We start from the raw sequence: 20,375 nt of genomic DNA on the forward strand, positions 1-20,375 counted from the left end.
GCTTTTTAAAAAAATAATGTGGGATTAGGGCTGTGCGATATGGGGGAAAAAATGAATATCCCGATACATTTTCTCCATTTCACGATATACGATATATATCTCGATATATTGAAATCTCCTCTAAAGGACCCCATGAAATCTAACTTTTACTCTTTACTGTTTTCACTACAATCCCTGCAGATTAAATAACATTCTTGGTTAACTTTACAGGTGGTTTTCAACAACACATTTTAAATTTTCATGTTGGTGATTAATCACAATTGAATTGAAATAAGACTATTTTTATTCAACAAAGATGTGGCACAAACTGCAAAAACAATCTTGAAAATTGCAACAAAGGGGCAACACAATACAGAGCTGCTCAGAGCTCAAATCAATAAAGTGCAAGCTCAACACTGAGAGACATTTAGCCTAAATAAGAAAAGTGCTCTTTCATTAAATTATTTTAAAAATAGATCTCCAAGCTATTAACCTGACTACTGAGAACCACTGGAACATTCACAACAGAGAGAGAGATTGAGGGAGAGAAGAGAGAGATCTGCAAAATATAATTTCTCTCTTTGCACACTTTTGAACTGAATGTTTTCTGGCTCTGCCTGTCAGATGTGTAGAATTCCGGTATCGTCTTCTCTGTAAAATGTCTGCGACCAGGCAACTCATATTTGGGATCGAGCGTGTTTAGTAATTTTTGGAAGCCTGGTTTTTCCACTATACTAATTGGGATCATGTCTTCGGCAATGAAGTGAGTGATTGCATCCGTTATAGCTCTCCATCTCCGACTCGTTTTCTCATATGGGGGGGCTTTGGAGAACGAGGCCGCTATGGTCATTTGTTTAGCTTGTGGGGGGGGGTTTAGCTCGTGGGCAAGTAGTTCGGAGTTTAAGAGACTCCTCATACTGTACCGGGTGAGTTTTCAGGTGATGGAACATATTTGTCGTGCTGCTGCCTTTCGTGATGAGGTTTTTTTTTCCACACTTTACAAACTGGCATTTGCTGTTCGACGTCCTCCTCGCGATATCCAAAAAAATGCCAGATGACTGACCCCTTACTAGTTCTTTTAGGAACCAATTCGTCCGCTTCCATTTTTAATTTGTCGCTGAAATTGACAGAGCTCACACGGTAGCCTACGTAACACCAGCGATTGCACGAATTGAGTCAGCGCTGTAAACCGGAACTAGGAAATCTTCCCGCCGGCAGTGTTGCCAGATACTGCTGACGTTTTCCAGCCCAAAATATGTTCAAAACCCGCCAAAACGCACTTAAAACCGCCCAATCTGGCAGCACAACCAAAACTAGAAAATCTTCCCGCAAGTTCCTTTCAGCACCGAGATGTCGCCCGGGATTGGTTGGCGAGTGCGTGACGTTATTGTTTTTTTTGTTTGTTTTTTTTTACCCTCAGGCAGCCTCTCACGTTACTGCCTGAGGGACAGGGAGAAAACCACCAGGAAAGGTTTTAAACAAACGCAACAAACACGAAACAAATGCAAGTCGGAAGATGACCATAAAATACTCGATAGTTACGATATAATAATTTTATGTATCTCGCACAGAATTTTCGGCGATATATCGAGTATATTCGATATATCGCACAGCCCTATGTGGGATTATATAAAAGCTTTGAATGTTTATATTATTCTAGCTAATCAGCTTGCATGGCCTGAACCCCTTTTCTGTGGACGGTGTTGGAATCTTGTTGGGACAGAATCGCGTTTGAGTCTAACGCGACCTGCGTAGCTTAAGAGCTCGGCCTGTAGATTCCTTTCAAAGCAGTCGGGCCTCGCAAATGACAGAATTTCTACCGAAGGAGAGCGTTTCTAAAGTGTGACCTGTTCCCAAGTTGTGTAGCCACTGTTTAGAAAGTCGTTTACGTTGCTCGGTTATCAGCAAAAAAATACTTCTATGACATTTATGATTTTTGCAACCATAGGCTTTGCACTCCGCCGTTTTCCAACAGTGTTTTGTACAACCGGAGTGTCAGGACCAGCGAGCCAATCAAGATACAGGAAACCTATCAACGATCCTACGTCATGCTGACCTTTGACACCGCCCACAATATGCCAATATGGCTGCGCCCTTGAGTGAGCCGGAATATAAAAGCATTTTAAAGCACAGTGTGACAGTACAGGGGAGCCAAAATGCATTTGTGCAAAATGTGTAATATTTCTAGCCCATGCTTATTTTTTTGCTGTGGGTAGCTTTTAATAGAACAGCTTGTATATTCAGTTTCACATCCGTTAATTCTCAGTAATTATTAATACGTGATGAAGGCTCGATTTTTAACTGTTTGAGGAAAAATGCCACGGAAATCTACTTGAATATCCTGTGCGCACACGCTATTTACTTCACGTATTCACATTGTGACCTTCATTGAAGCTGCCTGATATTTACAGTTTGCTCTGTCCTCTGCTCTCAGTCCGTTAGAAGGAGTAATATTCATTTCTGGTGAATATAGACCCACCTATATGTTTTTGTGTGTGTGTGTTCAGGTCCAGAGAACCCGTGGCTGGTTCAGGCATATGTTCATGCTGTTAAACACCCTTTTGCCTCTGTTGTGGGGCAGGAAGTTTTCCAGAGCGGTATTATTCCCTCCGACACCGACTTCCGCATCTTCAGAGACTTTGGCAACATTCCTGGTATATGTACACACACGTCCAGTCCGTTCACCCACACTTCATATATAAATAGCTTGATAAGCAGCTCGGCAGGCTGAAGATTGTACCGTTCTGTTGGTAGGTACATGGAGAGACATTTACAAGTAAAAACACGTTTGACTGATTTTGTTTTTGGCTTCCTGATTATGCACTTGTAGGCTTTTCTACTTAAAAGTGCACAATACACAGCAGTGCAAACCAGTTAATTCATGCTTCACCGACACTGACAAAATATTATGTTATGTTCGTGTTATGTTTGTGGACATTCGTTTTTACCTGTTGAATACAAAAAAACCCACTGACTTAATAATGAGAGTTTGTCAAGATTATGCTTTAGCACTGAAAAAAATCCAAGTTGCTTAAAATAATACTTTAAAGTGCATATCCTGGACCAATTTAGTGTTTTTTTTTTTTTTTTTTTTTAATATGAAAGTATGTCCCTTTATACACTCCTCCAGAAGGGTAATTTTGCACAAGGCCATTTTTCTCATCTCATCTCATCTCATTATCTGTAGCCGCTTTATCCTGTTCTACAGGGCCGCAGGCAAGCTGGAGCCTATCCCAGCTGACTACGGGCGAAAGGCGGGGTACACCCTGGACAAGTCGCCAGGTCATCACAGGGCTGACACATAGACACAGACAACCATTCACACTCACATTCACACCTACGGTCAATTTAGAGTCACCAGTTAACCTAACCTGCATGTCTTTGGACTGTGGGGGAAACCGGAGCACCCGGAGGAAACCCATGCGGGCACGGGGAGAACGTGCAAACTCCGCACAGAAAGGCCCTCGCCGGCCACGGGGCTCGAACCCGGACCTTCTTGCTGTGAGGCGACAGCGCTAACCACTACACCACCGTGCCGCCCTGCCATTTTTCTGTCTACAGCAGAAAAAAATAAAATAACAAAACGCGTCTGGAAAAATCCCAAGGGAGTCTGGAGCCAGATTCGTGACGTCACGTGCGGATCCGCCAGCAGGCTGAGAGAGCTTGCACGGATTCAGTGCACAGTCTGTGTAGACCAAGTTTAGCAGCTAGCGATTTTGCATTAAAATATGGAATTGTCGCCCGAGCGTCTAAACCCATGGATTCATCTATCAATGCTCATCTATCTATTGTTACATAAATCATATTTTTTTCTAATTACTATTATGTATTTATATATTTCTTCATTTAGAAGAGTACTGGCGACTGTAGGAGAAAGATTTCATAAGCTACACACATGGAATCGGTTAAGCAGGGTTGTATATACATTTAATATGTTTGACAGGTCCCAAGATCTCAAGCCCTGACACGCATATCCCTTGATACATGTGAAGTGTATTATCGCCCAGCGCTTTTGTGTTGTTTACTTTTGTGTGTGTCAATAAATAACATTATCCGTGTACCACACAAACACAGGAACACCTAATTTAGAGTATAGTCTCTCTTATTTCTTACCCTGGCAACAGTCAGCTTGTGAATCGCTGATTTTCTTGGTCTTTTTCTCGGCTCTGCTTGGTCCTCGGCTTTTTCCGGGTGCCTCGCATGAAGCGCTTCCATTTCTCTCTTATTGTCCGGTCTTTTGGAAAACCAATGAGTACTAATCCCATCATGACTGGTGTTGCTACACCCTCCTACAATACATCTGTTAACCATTTTAATAATTACGCGATAACGTTGAAGAAATTTGCAGAAAACCACCAGGTCGTTTTCTCATAAACAAACCAGCGCTGACGTAGGATTCAGAGGGTGGCGTCCCACACGTGACGTCATGAAAATCAACGTTTGCCGGGAAATCCAAATGCCAAGTTTTTTCAGAGGCGGACCAATTCGCCTCAAATGGCTTGATTTCAACTGAATTTTTCTGGTATTGCGCAAGGTAAAAAATTGCACAAAATGTGACAGATATTTGACCAAATTACATTGATCTTGCTCCTGAATTTACCCAAGATGTGCATTTTAAGGTTGGTGAAGTTGGGCTCATTTGAGATTCTCAGCACATTTGCAGCTCCTCTGACAACAGGATCTCTATAAAACGTGTACATTATGAATAGAATAGAAGATGTATTTTTATTATCTAGACATGAGTGGTTTACTGGGAAATACGCCACTTGTATTTTTTATTTTTATTTTTTTACACAAAGTACATCCAGGACATTTGAGTTACATATTTTTCAACATCTTCACTTGCAAGGAAATCCGTGAATTGTTTTGATAAATTTGGGTACTTTTTGTTTGTCCATTGTAATAAAAAGAAAATCACACATTGGCTTTGAAGTTTATCTTTTCGTCTTGAAAAGTTCGCATTTTTCATTCAAAATACTTCGTGGAGCTGGGTGACGTATTTAACAGTTATTCCACGGAATCAAGTCGTACACGAGCTGATAGCTGACGGGGCACGTAACGCTATAAGCCATGTATGATGAGATTGAGTGGAAATTTTTTTTTTTATCTACATTCGCTGGATTTTGAGAGTGGTTTTTTTTTTTTTTTTTGCAAATTTGATAAATAAAAACTTCATACAAAACGTCCGACAAACTAATCTCTGCTTAGACGGATTTCTTAGAAACCTATCGATGGTGGCACGAATTGAATTTAGTGGTTTTTTTTTTTTTGTAGAAAGTGCCGTCTTGCTGTCGTGCCGGAGTATAGAATAGCTTTAGCCGTTTATTTAATCCTTCCTTGGACATTTCAGTTCTGTAATTTTCAAACGTCTTTGGGCTTTTGGACGTGTCTCAACAAATTCAACAAATTTTAATGCTTAAAAATGAAGAATGTGAACAAACCGGCAAAATGACAGGAGCAATTTGTGAAAAATGTGATTTAATAATAATTCAGGGGGAGAGAAATTCTTTCCATCAAATACTTTTATTCCATATTTTGTTGCCTTTTTGTATTTTTTTTTTTTTTTTTTGGGGGGGGGGGTGTTGTTTTCAGGTAGAGTTTTTATTTCGTCCTCGGTTGGTTCAGCAAAACGCTCCGCCATTTTTTTTTTTTTCTCTACTCGTGGCCTAGTAGTAGCCAATCAGAGCGTGTGATTGCTCATATCCAGTGAATGTGGATGGAATCATTTCCAATATTTCACGCCGAGGATGTCACTCCCAGTGTTTTTCCCGCTGACTAGATGCGCGTTGTCAAAATGACGAACTGGTTAAAATTCTTTCGATTAACTTGAGGTTTTTTTTTTTTGTGGGTGTGTCCATGAATGTATAAAGAACATTACACGGTGGCCCAAAGATATGTTGATCTTCTTGTGTTTGAAAAATATTTTACTCGTTCGCTTTGCTCACTCATGTTCACCACCTGAAGATAAACTTCATATCTTCACGCAACCGTGTAATATCCTCTATATATTATATACCCGACACTCAACAGTTGTGTTTTCCTGCAGGTATTGATCTGGCCTTTATTGAGAACGGGTATATCTACCACACTAAGTACGACACTGCAGATCGCATCCATACAGACTCCATTCAGAGAGCAGGTACGTACACATGGACACACACACTGTACTGTTTGTTTGCAGTGGAAGAACACGTCCATCTAAGAAGGAGTGTGGGAAATTCCTTGTAAATGGCAATCTTTTGACCGTGGAAAACTAAAGTTCTGAACAGAGCAGGAAGTAAACTAACGCTACGTTCACACTGCAAGGCTTAATGCTCAATTCTGATTTTTTTGTGAAATCCGATTTTTTTTGTGAGGTCGTTCACATTAACAAATATATGCGACTTGTATGTGATCCTCAGTATGAACGAAAAGCGACCTAAAAGTGTTCCGCATGCGCATTGCAGGATACGACGACGTCACACGCAGTGAGCATGGCCAGTGTTTACGGAAGTAAAACCGCCCGGTTGCGGTATGACCCATCCAATCTAGCTTGAATAGCTGCATCCCCCCAAATGGAAATCAGCTCCCTAACCTCTGCGTCCTTCCATTGAGAAGATTCAGAACCTTCACAGCCCGAAGCGTCCCTCGCACTGATGTCATGCGCAGGGGCGCAGAAACGTTTTTTGAACTGGGGGGGACAAAAAACTGGGGGGGACAAAGCTGCCAGCAAACCAACCCCGATATGCCTGTCAAACTTGTTGTGGGTTACCATAGCAACCAAGCTCGAGCTCTCAACCTGTGCAGTCTGCGCAGCTCAACCAACCGAATATCAGTCTTTGTTTTGTTTTATGTGAGTTGTTGCAACTATGTATGCACTGCCGTGCACCTCAATAAACCGAATGGTAATTAGTCTTTTGATTTTTCCGTGAGGTTTGCCTTATGCAAAGAAAGACAGCATAGACGTTTTTTCCTCCCTATAAGTGGGGGGGACCAAACGAGGTGAATTTAAATCTGGGTGGGACGAATCCCACCCGTCCCACCCTCTATCTGCGCCCGTGATTATGCGCCATGTTGTTGTAACTTTTTTTGAGAGACCCGCCGCCTACTTCAGCGCAGAATAGTGACGTTTGTGGCTTGTTGATGACGTGTAAGTCGGATGAATGCGACCTGGCGGTTCAGACTGAAGTCGCATATGAAAAGAGCGGATAGGAATCGGAATTAGCACCACATATCCAAACGGCCTGGGTCGGATTTGAAAAAATCGGATCTGTCGTTCATATTGTCATACAGGTCACATATGGGCGAAAAAATCGGATTTGAGTCACTTCAGCCTGCAGTGTGAACGTAGCCTATGAGCTAACTATGTTCTGCAGAGAAATTTCAGATGCACAGAGTTTGCAGAAATCGTCACATCCATAATACTGATACATTGCTATGTGAAATAATCAGTACAGTTTATTTTTTAAGATTTGTCTGCATTCTTCTTAAGAGGTTAAAAGGCAGCGTAGTTGATGAATTGATTCCAAGCTCGTCTCTGCTGTGACGCGTTCTCTTCACCAATGGGAGTGAAAATGTCACTCCCATCCGTAATGCTGGAACTGCCCTTGTGTTTATTATTTAATTGGACTTGCACATGTTAAATGCATCAACACGTTCTGTCACGGTACAGACGATACTGATTTATTAGTTGTCTTTTTAGATATTGTAGAGTAAATTTTAGTCATACTGTTTTGTAATTTTCTTTTTCACCAAGTGTCGTCTCTTCAAAGACTAACGGCTCAGAACATCTTGCGCCGAAACATGTTTATCTTATCATGCTCGTTACGTGCGTACGAGCCAGCGATTAGACAAGATCCAATCAGCTTTAGAGCTGATCACGCTCCCGGCGTGTGATCAGGGCGTGTAATTTCAATGATGTAATGCAATAGATGTCGTCTTTTTCTCGAGTAAAGAGTATACAGTATATAGATTTGAAAACAAAGGGACGGTGTGAGAGATGTGCCGAGCCCTCATCACGATGTGTCCGTTTCTTGCAAAAGGACCAGACTGGTGTTGGTGTTTTGTCATTTTTCCACAACAATATATAATTTTTCTGATCAATTACTCTCGCTATATGTATTGGGGTTTCTTTGCTTGTCTGGCCCCTGTGAGATTTCCAAATAGGGTTGCAGTAGAATGTAATATGGATTAAAAATGATTTTTGCGATCTTGGTGCTCTTTAATTAGGAAAATTATAGCTTTTTGGTAAACGTTATCTATATCGAGTGTGATCACTCAAACGAAAGTTTGTAATGGAATGTAATCATCTTGTTGTGGGGTGTGTGTATATATATGTGTGTGTGTGTGTGTGTGTGTGTATATATATATATATTTTTTTTGATTCATTGTGGTTAAGCACAGAAATTGAAAACAGTCAGTCATTCAGACGTCCTAATCATTCCATAGGTGTTTTTCAGCGCCATGAACCCAAAATAAGAGCAGATTGATGTGGGGTTTTTTTTATTGTGTTTTGAATTTGGTGCGTGTCTCACCAGGTGACAACATCCTGGCCTTGCTGAAGCATCTGGTCACTACGGAAACGCTGGCTGACCCATCAGAATATCGCCATGGCAGCATGGTGTTTTTCGATGTCTTGGGTGTAGCAATGGTGGCGTATCCAGCAAGAGTTGGTTCCATCATCAACTACATGGTCGCCATAGCAACCCTTGTCTACCTTGCCAAGAAATGTCTGCGGCCTAGCAACGTGGGTATGTGTATATACACGCACACAATCCCATAAATGTTCCTGTTGTTATTTTTAAGTTTGTTAGGAGCTAGTAATATGTTTTTGTTTCTGATACCAATACTAAAACTATTCCAGTTATGGCGTATTCACACCTACGTTGTTTGGTCCGGACCAAACGAACCAAATTTCCCTTGGTCCGGACCTTTTGGGTTGGTCTGAATACAAACCACCGAACTCTGGTCCGGACCAAACAAGCGGACCGAGACCGAGCTGCAAGGTCGGACTCGGTCCGGACCAAAGGAACCCTGGTGCGGACCTTTTGGAGGTGTGAAAGCAGACCGGACCTAATCCGACAGTTTTGCTTTTTTGTACCTCGGGAGCTTCCGTCGTTTGTCGAGCATTATGGGAAACAGAGTCTTGACACTCCACCGCAAAGTGCAAACACTGTTTCGGTTGTCAAGGGAACCTTACAACAGTCGTTCAGACCAGTGGTAGGCTAGACTACAGAGTACAAAAAATGAGTAGGGGGCAAACGTGGGCCGAGGAGGAAAAACGCGTCCCCTTGTGGATATATGGGCAGATGTCCACATATCTGAGCTTTTGGAGAGAACACACAAAAATGCCGACGTGTTTGCTGTATTCAGTGAGAAAATGAAGGAGAAGGGGTTCACGCGCTCCCCAGAACAATGTCGGCTAAAAGTGAAGAAACTCCGTCAGACCTACATTAAAATCGGGGACATTCTTTCAAAAAGTGGCGGTACTAGCGACGCAAAAAAGAAATTCATCTATTGTGTGAAGAGCCAGAACTGTCACAACATGATGTGCGCTCATCAGCGCTATCCTCCGTAGCCGCCTTGCCCTTTGTCGTCGTCGTTGATAAATTACTTGTAAAACAGCATAGTAATCGCACAATTGTGAAAACAGTAAAAACTGGAAAAAACATATAGCTTTGATGACATTAAAAAGAATAACAGCACGGAAAGCCTCCATGACTACTTTTGAACTTAATGCTTTGTGCACGTGTCGTCTCTGACCAATAGCTGAACGACCTCAGGGCGCGTGGCTTTGTTGACAGGTTTTGGTCCGCTTACTAAAATGTACAGTGTGAAAGCGAACCGCACCAAAATGAAAAAATAAAAAAAACATTTGGTTCGGACCAAAGCAAGTGAACTATGGAACTATCCTGGTCTGAATACACCCTTAGTCTGGTAAAATGTTCGTATCGTACAAGATCTCCAAAGTTCAAATGCTGCAGTTTTATACACTGATTATTTTAGCACATTTAAATCATTTATATATTTATTTAATTTGCTCCCACCAGTTTAATAAAACTAGTGAAACCACTCGGCCGTTTTTTTTTTTTTTTTTTTAATTATTATTTTTTTTATTAACGACTAAAGAGAAAGCGAATCCATAAATTAAAACACAAGACTGGCTATTCAGTTAAGCCTAGATCACAACCGGACGTACGATTTTTTTTTTTTTTTGGCCGTGCAATTTTTGGCGTTTCCCAAATCGCTGCGTTTTTTTTGTTCGTGGAGAAAGACGCACGTTGGCCGTAAGTTTGTCTTGCAACCTGAAAAAAACGTAAGCGCCCGTAGAGTTTGTTTGACATGACAAAGAACCTCTGCAGCCAGTCTACGGCTCGAAAATCAACACGTCGCACGCGTGCCCGCCGTGCGTTTCTTGCGTTTTTTGCACGTAGACCGGCCGTAGGAGCACGTACGGCCGGTTGTAACCGAGGCTTTAGGGAAAAGAAATGGCACCCTGTAAGTGGAGGAAGAGTTGCAGTGGCTGAGCTGCATTATTGGAAGATTTGGAGCATGCCGTGATTAAGAGGTGCTTTTTCGTAGCTTTGCCTTAGAGAGAGTTTTGTGGCTGTCAGTAAATGTAAATCAGGTAATACCTAAACACGCTTGCAATTGGCATTTATCAACATAGGCGTATGAGCACGAGTTAAATCGGTGTAACCTTTGCACATCTGGATTTTTAAGTTCAGTTTGGCCTATGAAAACATTTACACACAGATTATTAAAGATTGATAAATGATCCCCGTTGTGAGCATCTTGACATTTAACGGAAGCTGCTGAACCGTGATTGTGTCGTGCAGGTGGCCGGTACGTGTTGGAACTGGTGTACGGCTCGTGCGTGTTTGTGCTCAGCTGGTTCGTGATGCTGCTCACGGTTCTGATTGTGGCGCTGATGGTCACGCTGCTGGGTCGCTCCATGTTCTGGTTCACTCACTTTCACACCTCCATCTGCCTGTACGGATCTGTTGCAGCTGGAAAGATGCTTCTGATCCACACCCTCGCCAAAAACCTCTACTACAGAGTGAGTGAAACGCGCACACTACACTGCATTATTACTATAGGCACATTTTCCTTCCTTCCCTCCTTCCTTCCTTTACTTTGCGCTTCTTCCATCACTTTATTCCCTAGAAAGTGATTGAAAATAGTATTGAAATATTCCTCTCTCTCTCTCTGTCTCTCAGAATATGCGGAGGTTGGATTTGGGCGACTTGTTCTTCGACGTCAGTCTGCTATTGTGGTGTTGCGCCCTTGTTTTTCTCACTCAGCGTGGTCTGTGCTCGGCATATGTTCCCATGCTCATGGTGTTTTTCCCTCTCGCCACCAAGCTGCTACTCTCCAGACACTTTGCACAGAAAGGTATGAGCCGTAGAACATTACATTAACGCACACTGTCATGCAAAGCTGATGAATGAGAAACATGCAAACACTTGAAAAGGCTGTTATGCAAATCCTTCATTTTTTTTTTTTTTTCCCCAGCGAAGTAAGCCTTATGAACGTGCACAAGATTGATTGATTGATTGCCGAACAAGACGACTACATTATCACTACTCGTACACCACCTTAAAAGATATTGAAATCTTCAGAAAAAACTGCCGCACCACACATGAAACCTGTATCTGTGGAGTTCGGTGTTCATCATATTGATTCCGGAGATATTTTCTGTCATTGGCGTGTGTTTTGTATGCAGGTGTGTCAAAGTCCTATGTCCTCTTCTACCTATTGGGGATGTCCTTCCCTTACGTCCACCTGCTGTTCCTCATCTGGATCGTGTTCGAGATTTTCACACCCATTATGGGACGCAGCGGCACTGAAATCCCCCCTGACGTCGTGCTTGCGTCACTCATTGCTGTGGCAACCATCCTGCTCTCGTCGTTTTTGGTGAGACTCCTCACACTTGCTAAAAATAGTTGTACGTTTCTGTCATAGTGCCACAAATTTGTTCACTCAATCTCTTTAACACAGATTCACTTCCTGTACCTGGCACGCAGCACGAAGCGTATATTAGCTGCTTTATGGACGATTTTTGCTGTGACGTTTGTCCTGGTTTCCTGCGGACTTTTCTTTCCGTATTCAGGTGACCCGGCCAGCCCACGACCCAAACGAGTCATTATACAGGCAAGTGCTTTCAAAATATTAAATCCCACGACATAAAGTCTTCTTCACACGCTGACAGTCGTGTACAGTCAAGTCTAAAAGTCTGAGGACGTTACTTAAACAAGAAGTGTTTTTGCCCCATCACATGGTGTAATGCAGGGTTCGTACAGGTCATTGATTTCTTTGAATATCAGTGAATTTTGGTACTGGGCTTTTCAAGGCCTTGAATTCTGGCTTTTTCTTGAAAATGTCAGGGAAAGTGTTTGAACTTTTGAAATAAAATCAAGTTGCTTCTAAAATTGTTGAGAAATTTATTTCCCAATAATTTTAAAACTGCGCCCTGACCGTCGCATCCCCTACCCATGCCTCGTCAATCATTTATGCGTCATGTATGCGCGGATCATTTCCCACCAAAACCCACTCTGCGCTTCTGGGCATGCTCGAGGGAATTTTCCGGGAAGGATGTGCATTCACGCCGTGTTGATTGAAGGATACAATACTGCATTATTTGAACGGTTTCTGTGGTTCTTTTCATTCATTTTAAAGGATATTGAAAAGTTTATTGTTCTTGTTATCGTCAAGATTCCAGGGAAGCGCAGATTCAAAGATATCTGGCTGGACGATCCGGTATTTAAGGAGTGGTTACAGCGCAGTGAACAGGAGGCATACTGTTCGGTTTGTAAGATGACAATCGATATTTGCAGAATGGGCGTGGGAAAAACAAAAGGAGATAAAATGAAACCTGTTGAATTAAAAAAAAAAAAAAAAAAAAAAGGCAAAAAAACCCCAACTGGAAGCAGACATCAAGTCTTTGCACACGTCTGCTAATGAAAAAGCAGATGAAGCTGAGAAAAAGCCTCCATTTGACTTGATAGTTCAGTCGAATTCTTTCAGACACTCGGCTCAGACGAAAGAGAAGGAACAGGAGTCAACTAAGAGAAAATTCTTGAATTAAGTCTACTTAATTTTTATGACCGCGTGAGCTTGTGCTCCTTTTTTTTTTATGCAGTTACATTTTCAAATGAGTTAAAGGGCAGGTGCCTTAAAGGAGAACTGGAGTCATTTTTAAACTTGCTTTATTTCTTAATTAACGTGTTATTCAATTAAGTTTTAGTAACCTTATGTCGTTACTCGTATTGGCAGCTAATTGCAATTAAATATTATACTTATCGGCCTATTTGGTTTTTAGCCATGTTGAATTTAGTTCGTTTGGTCCACGGCAGGCGTTGCTGATCCGCGCGATCTTCACGAGACTTTGAAACGTGAAGTGTCAGCCAGGTGTCAGTGCCGCCATTTTGAAAACTGTTTTCCAAACGAAATATTGCACAAAAACGATTTTTTTCAAACTTTCCTGATTGCTATCAAAACAAACAAAACTTCCGGCTTGATTTACATCAGCATTCGAAAGAGGGCGCGCGCGTCTTTTGACAACCCCCGTGTCCGAAATCGCTCCCTACTCACTATATAGTGAGGACGCCATTTTGTAGTGCTGTCCGAAACCTTAGTGAGGATTATTTACACCCTATATAGTGCACTAAAAGTATCCCACAATGCATCACGAAAAGTAGTGTACAACCGCTGGTCACTAACCAAAGCAATATATCCCATAATGCATTGCGGTCGCGCTGAAAGAAATCAAATAAAGTCTTAAATTTGATTGAATAAAAGGCAGCGGCAAAGAAGAAAGTAGATATTCAGCCTTGATTTAAAAGAACTGAAAGATGCAGGTACTTTGTATTGATTAATGTGGGAAATGCGCTCAGTATAAAGGCCAATTTATGCTGACAACCCAGTCTTCGCAGACGGCGTCGCAGACAGCGTCTGCGTAGCCCCCCCACCTTCGCAGACGCTCTGCACGCACCTCCCAAAATTTGTGACCACCGCAGACAGCCTCGCAGACAGCGTCACAGACAAGAGGGCTCTGATTGGTCCACTCTACATCCGCTGTACACGCACTTCCGCTTCCCTACTTCCCCGGTTTGGTTTGTTTTCACGACCGCCATTTTTAAAAACACAAGCGAAGATGGACCAGCACGAAGAGCGGTTGATCGAGGAAGTGAGGAAGTACGTACATCTATACGACTCCAGTTCTAGTCATTATAAGGACAGCGGTGTTGAATGACCTGTTGCTCAGTAACCGGAAGATAAACACTCCACTAACCACACCCACCAACTACTCCTAGAGATTTCGCGACTTCGCACCCCCTTGCGTTGTGCCGGTGAATAACATCGCGCACACGCCTATACTCCCCGCTCAACGATAAATTACAACTGTCTGCGAAAAGCTATCTGCGAAAGCCTTGTCGCAAGAGCATGCAGAGGCCTTAATATGGATTTATTATTTTTGAAAACCCACCAGCCGACTGATCCGGCACGTTTTAATTGTGCGACAGTAATGATGTAAATACCAGCGCGACGGACTAGTGTCCGAAAGCGTTTTTTTTAATTTACCAATGAGCTCAGTGTATAGTCCTCTATATAGTAATTCCCTATGTAGGGAGTAGTGAATGAGTGAGCGATTTCGTACGCAGGGAACGTTGGCAGATGTCGGTCACTTTGATTTCCGCTGTACATTTTACTTCCGTCCTACGATGTCTCGCACAGGTCTCGACGAATCTCGTTTACGGCCTTTGCTTTGACATGTGGACTGATATATCACATAGCGTATTTCAAACACTTGTAACTTGCTCTAGCAGTGACAAAATAGCTGTCAGAAATGCATTCCGATATTTAATAAAATGAGAGAAATAGAATTTTGATGATAAATTTGCCTTCAGTTCCCCTTTAAAGCTGTTAGTTTGGTGTTGCACCTTTTTATAAACCTTTTACTTCTTTTAAATTTGTGGTTTTCATTCGGATTCTTGTGGAAGATGTGATTGTTTTGATGACCAAAAAAGTGACAGTCATTTAGTCGCTGAGTTTGGCATCTTAATAGAAAAACCGTGTGAGATGGTAATTATTTACAGCTATTATAAGGATTACAGAGGCAAATTCTATTTGGACTGAGTGTCTTCAGTTAATTTCTTCAAGCATATGTCAAGTGGACGTTTACAGTACAATCCGTTTTTAGTTTTTCCTGGAGCGTGCATTGCAACAGCTAATAGTCAGTTTATGTTGAATCGGACATCTAGAACTGCCTGCATTTTGTGAAAGTGGGGTAAGTTTGACTGCAGTCGAAAGAATTGTTTGACAAAAAAAGTGTGTGGTGCTCTAACCAGTACAGGTGACCAGATTTCTCAACGAAATTAACTCTGTTGCTACAAATCTGCATTAATAGCAATTTTTTCAAACAGAATGATGATAATTTTTCATTCAGAAATCATTCAGGGTGTTGGTGCACTTTTGTAGGCATCCGACTAGAAAACTAGTCACTCTGTCCGTTTCATCCGTTTCATTATCGACATTCGGCTCCCTGAACAGCACCGGCCTCGATCAAGGCCGTTGCTGGGGCAATATTTCCCCCAGAAGGTCACTGCTGGGAGACACTCTCGCATTCTTCACGTTCCTTCCCCAATTTTCCGCGGTCGCCGTTTTTCACCCCCAGTGTGACAAGCGGGTGCTTGACCAGCGCCGTTTGCATGGCTGCAGGAGCGGACGGCTGCTTGCTTGCGCTGGGTTACCTCTACCTCCTTCCCTCCCCCCCTCAAGTCCCATGTTTTAAAGTGTACTTGTGTTATTGTGTGCTTGTGCGGAGGTTTTTAAATGCTCCCACACTGTACTCCTGATGGGGGGGGTCTTTTTTTCCTCATCTTTCCTCATGCAGGGATGAGAGTGGGTGGTCACCAAAAAAGCAGAAAACAAGATGGCGCCCGAAGCCGGGGGTCTGGGAGGGATACCCCCCAGGAAAATTTTGAAAAATAAGGCCTTACAAACCACTTCCTGCAATCTGAGCTGTAGTAGATAAAAAAATCTGTTGTCTTTTTTATATATTTACATGAAAATATGTTTCAAATCAATAGGAGTATTGTTTGAATTCAAAATAAAATCACATTCTACATTCAAGGGTATGGCTATAATTTATGATCAACAAAAATGACAAGCTAAATTCACATTAAACGTAAGTTTTATTAATTATCAAAATGTTCATCTATTAAATAAAATTTATTAGGGAGAAAAGGTCAGTCACCCTATGTCCTCATTAGTTGCATATGATTTCAAAGTCTTTTGAAATATTTAAGTTTTCAAAACTGTCAGCTTTAATTCAGATTTACTGACCATCATATACATGTTCAATGCATTAAATCAAACGAATGCTAAGTTTATGGGATAATGTCTGTGTACACTTTATACAATTATTTGTAGTTCACAGTCACTTCTCATTTTCATTTAATCATTTCGATGACTTCTTCAGCCTTTTGGCCAAAGACAAGAGCTTGTCAGTCCTCTCTGTTTTTTTTTTTATACCAGCATCGATTTCACGTACCTTCGCTTCGTCTCGCTTGTCAATTTGTATTCGGCATTTTGAGTAAAAAAGCCGATACGAAAGAGAAACGTATTTTTGAAGCGCAGTGACGATGAACATGTGCAAGTTTCGATATAATAGAACAGATGCGGGTACTTTTGTAAGAACTGTTATGATTGGCTTTTGTTCTCTCCCACACTCTTGTAAGAACTGTTATGATTGGCTATCATGCTCTCGCCAGCGATGTTTTGGCCAATTACATTGTAGATAACACGTATTCTACCGCGAGACTTGGCGAGACTAAAGATGGCGGAAATGTAAACATGTAACATCGTCGTACGCTTGAGTATCACAAAGGAACATACCCCAACCCCCCTCAATGAAAAAAACATCTCAACGGATTTGGCATAATATCGATTTTCGCTCAGAAAAAGCGGAAATCCGCCGAAAAGCGGAAAACTCTCATCCCTGCTCATGTTACTACTGTGTTTCTTTTTCTTTTATCCCTGTCTTTCTGTCCTGTTCCCCCTCTGTAAGGACAGGTTGATGGTCAATTTCACTGGTAACAGTGACAATAAAGAGTTCGTTCATTCATTCATTCATCCATGCCGGTGTTTTATTTTCTTTAGACTATTCTCTAGCTTCACTGTTTTTGTTCTATCTCGCTAACTTCAGTACGATGGAGCAAAATCACTTGAAAATGGTCTTGAATTTCGCCTTGAAAGGACCTTGAAAGTCAGTGAATTTCATGCCTTTGGAGGAGTATGAACCCTGTAATGTATACCCCATCGTACACTAATACATGTTGAAACTTTTAAAGCTTTTTGGTAACGGACTTGGATTCTTGTCACAGACACCGAGTAAGGATACGCCAGTATTTTGAGGGATTGAGTCAAAATCATCGAGTTTGGGGGGAAAATGCTTCACAAAATAATTATTTTAGAACACTCGTACAGCTGCTCATGCATGCGTTAAGATCGTAAGGCAGTTCCATGACAGGGCCGAAGCAATGGTACGACAAGCAGGGAGCTTCACGCAGTGTGCTAGCGCCAGCACTCTGGTGTGCATCTCCAGACACGTACAGATGGAAAGCTGTTCAACCTCTCTCGACTGCGTGCGAAGACAAAATGCCACAAGCCAGTTGTGCATGATCTGCTGATGACCCCGCTTTTGTGGCACAATCCCGTGAAGAGCTTCAGGCGATGCTGGACCGCTTTGCCGCAGCATCGACAGCCTTCGGTTTAAGTATCAATACTGGAAAGACAAAAGTGCTGTACCAACCACCTCCTGGTGTTTCGCATGAACATCCCGAAGTACGTATAAACAGTGAGATCGTCAAATCTGTGAAAGCGTTTACATATCTTAGAAGCATCATCACTGCAGACGACTCAGTCGACCAAGAGATCTCGCAGAGAATAGAGTGCCAGCGCAGCATACGGAGCCCTGCAGAAGCGGGTATGGACACAAAGGCATTAAACTGGAGACAAAGTGTAAACTATACAGTATCGTGTCTTTGTACTACCGTGCCTCCTGCACTCACCTGAAATGTACACCTTATATCGCCGGCATCTGAATAAACTCGCTACCGTGCAACCGCGACCTGTCCGAAGAATCTTGGGCATCAAATGGTGGCAGCGTAGTCTGGTTAACACCAGACCATATCACAAGTGAAATCTCATCTCATTATCTCTAGCCGCTTTATCCTGTTCTACAGGGTCGCAGGCAAGCTGGAGCCTATCCCAGCGGACTACGGGCGAAAGGTGGGGTACACCCTGGACAAGTCGCCAGGTCATCACAGGGCTGACACATAGACACAGACAACCATTCACATTCACACCTACGGTCAATTTAGAGTCACCAGTTAACCTAACCTGCATGTCTTTGGACTGTGGGGGAAACCGGAGCACCCGGAGGAAACCCACGCGGACACGGGGAGAACATGCAAACTCCACACAGAAAGGCCCTCGCCGGCCCCGGGGCTCGAACCCAGGACCTTCTTGCTGTGAGGCGACAGCGCTAACCGCTACACCACCGTGCCGCCCTCACAAGTGAAATATGGTCTGGAATCCGCCTACTGAATTTCTCGTAGGGGAGGTGTGGTTTACGATTGTCAACGGCCGTTTATTGGACGTTGCGAATGTCTATCATTTGGCATATACGTAGCCCATGACCAATCATGGCAGTTGTACCCGGTGACGTAGTTAGAGCGACGAAGAGGCGAAGAAAGACTGTAACGCCAAACGCTGTTCTTTTTTTAAAACAAACTTTCGCTCTAAACTATTCAGAACAGTGTCCAAAGCTTGATCGAAAGTTTGGTTCGTATCGCTTGCCGCCATGTTAAATGTGATCCGTAAACAGTCCCAAATAAACTACAAGCTTCCGTTTGTCGAGTAGTACGCGTCACCGTCTTTCCACCCCTCCCCACTCTCTGATTGGCTCCCTAACTCAGGCGAGCCTTTAGACCATAGTTTCCATGCTGTCTTTTCAGATCGGAACGATTGTGCAAAGCAGCATGGGATTTCCCAGGCTAGTGGCAGCGTATTCCTAAGACGGAAGTGTTGAGAAGTGCAGAAGCAATCCTTGCACAGTCACAACTACGCTGGGGCGGTCAGATCCTCCACATGGCGATTGAACGACTCCCGCAAAACGTCTTCTACGGTGAGCTCAGAGATGGAACATACCCAATCGGAAGGCCAAAGCTGCGATATAAAAATGTGCCGAAAGCAAACATCAAGCGTACAGATGAGCAGTTAGTCAACAACTGGGAAGAGGCAGCAGTGGACCGACGGTGTTGGCGTGGCATCATGAAATCTGCCATGGAAATGATTGGCAAGAACTGGCAAGTGAAGTACGAGCGACAAAGTGCAGCAAGACGTGCCAAACGGACACTCCTCCAGTCATAGTTGGCAACGACTGACGGCCAGAGAGAGAGAGAGAGATCTGCTCATTTGTGCAATTATACAATGGACCAGTCATGTGGGAGCAGCACAGTACATAATTTCAGCTTTTAGCCTGTGCTTACTTCAAACAGTAGAACGGGGGAAAAATGTGATCTCTGTGACTTTTGACCCTGGAATGGTTGTCGGCTGGAAAAGAATGGCTGCTAATCTCCTGGGATTTTCACAGGCGCACACACACACCCTCCCCCGCAAAAACAAAACAAAAAAAAGAAAAACGGGTAAAAAAAAAAAAACATCCAGTAAGCATTAGCTCTGAGGGCGGAAAGACTTGTTAATCAGAGGGATCAGAGGAAAATGGCCAGACTGGTTCGAGCTGACAGGAAGGCTACAGGAACTCGTATAACCACTCTTTACAACCGTGCTGAGCAGAAAAATGTGATCCTAACTGCAGCGTAAAAGTGCACTTCCACTGTGATAGTGTGACCGCTTTGATCAGCAAAGATTAAAGTCAAAAGTCCAGTATATGTACATACGAGAAGCCCAGTATGCAGATGACGCAGCTCTGTTCAGCAAGAGTGTAGAAGGCCTTCAATGCCTACAGCCTATAACGAAGTATCTAAGAAACCGGGTCTTCGCATCAACACCTCAAAGACCAATGAGTATTGGCGCCCCGTTTGATTTCTTTGTAGATGATGCCAAGCTGGCACAAGTCAGTCGCTTCAAGTATCCCGTTAGTTACGTCTCCAAAGACTGTGTGATGAATGAAGAGATCAGCGTACGAATGCAAAGTGCTTCTTGTGCTGTTTGACGTCTGCAGAAAAGAGTTTGACTGCAGGAATCTGACTACAGTGACTAAAATCAAAGTCTACGACCAGTGTGTTACCCCTCTTCTTTTTTTGTATAGCAACGAAACATGGACAACATGTGAAGCAGTTAAGAACCATTCAGCAGCAACACTGAAGGTTTGTACTGCAAGTCAAATG

At 42.8% G+C, this 20,375-nt stretch overlaps 1 protein-coding gene across 4 annotated transcripts in view; it reads left to right on the plus strand.

The window, feature by feature from the left end:
- The window catches only part of LOC132895223 (endoplasmic reticulum metallopeptidase 1), a 62,153-nt gene that overhangs the window by 27,732 nt on the left and 14,046 nt on the right, over positions 1-20,375 (plus strand). For all 4 annotated transcript variants that reach the window (XR_009655714.1, XM_060935566.1, XM_060935567.1 and 1 more), the window contains exons 5-11: positions 2,487-2,633; positions 6,026-6,118; positions 8,496-8,708; positions 10,797-11,017; positions 11,178-11,352; positions 11,684-11,874; positions 11,959-12,111. Coding sequence is in view for 3 of the 4 variants with exons in the window: in XM_060935566.1 (XP_060791549.1) it covers positions 2,487-2,633; positions 6,026-6,118; positions 8,496-8,708; positions 10,797-11,017; positions 11,178-11,352; positions 11,684-11,874; positions 11,959-12,111 (1,193 nt within the window). In the remaining variant the exon portion in view is untranslated. The remainder of the gene's footprint in view (positions 1-2,486; positions 2,634-6,025; positions 6,119-8,495; positions 8,709-10,796; positions 11,018-11,177; positions 11,353-11,683; positions 11,875-11,958; positions 12,112-20,375) is intronic.

Source organism: Neoarius graeffei, chromosome 12, assembly GCF_027579695.1.
Source record: "Neoarius graeffei isolate fNeoGra1 chromosome 12, fNeoGra1.pri, whole genome shotgun sequence".
Lineage (NCBI taxonomy): Eukaryota > Metazoa > Chordata > Actinopteri > Siluriformes > Ariidae > Neoarius > Neoarius graeffei.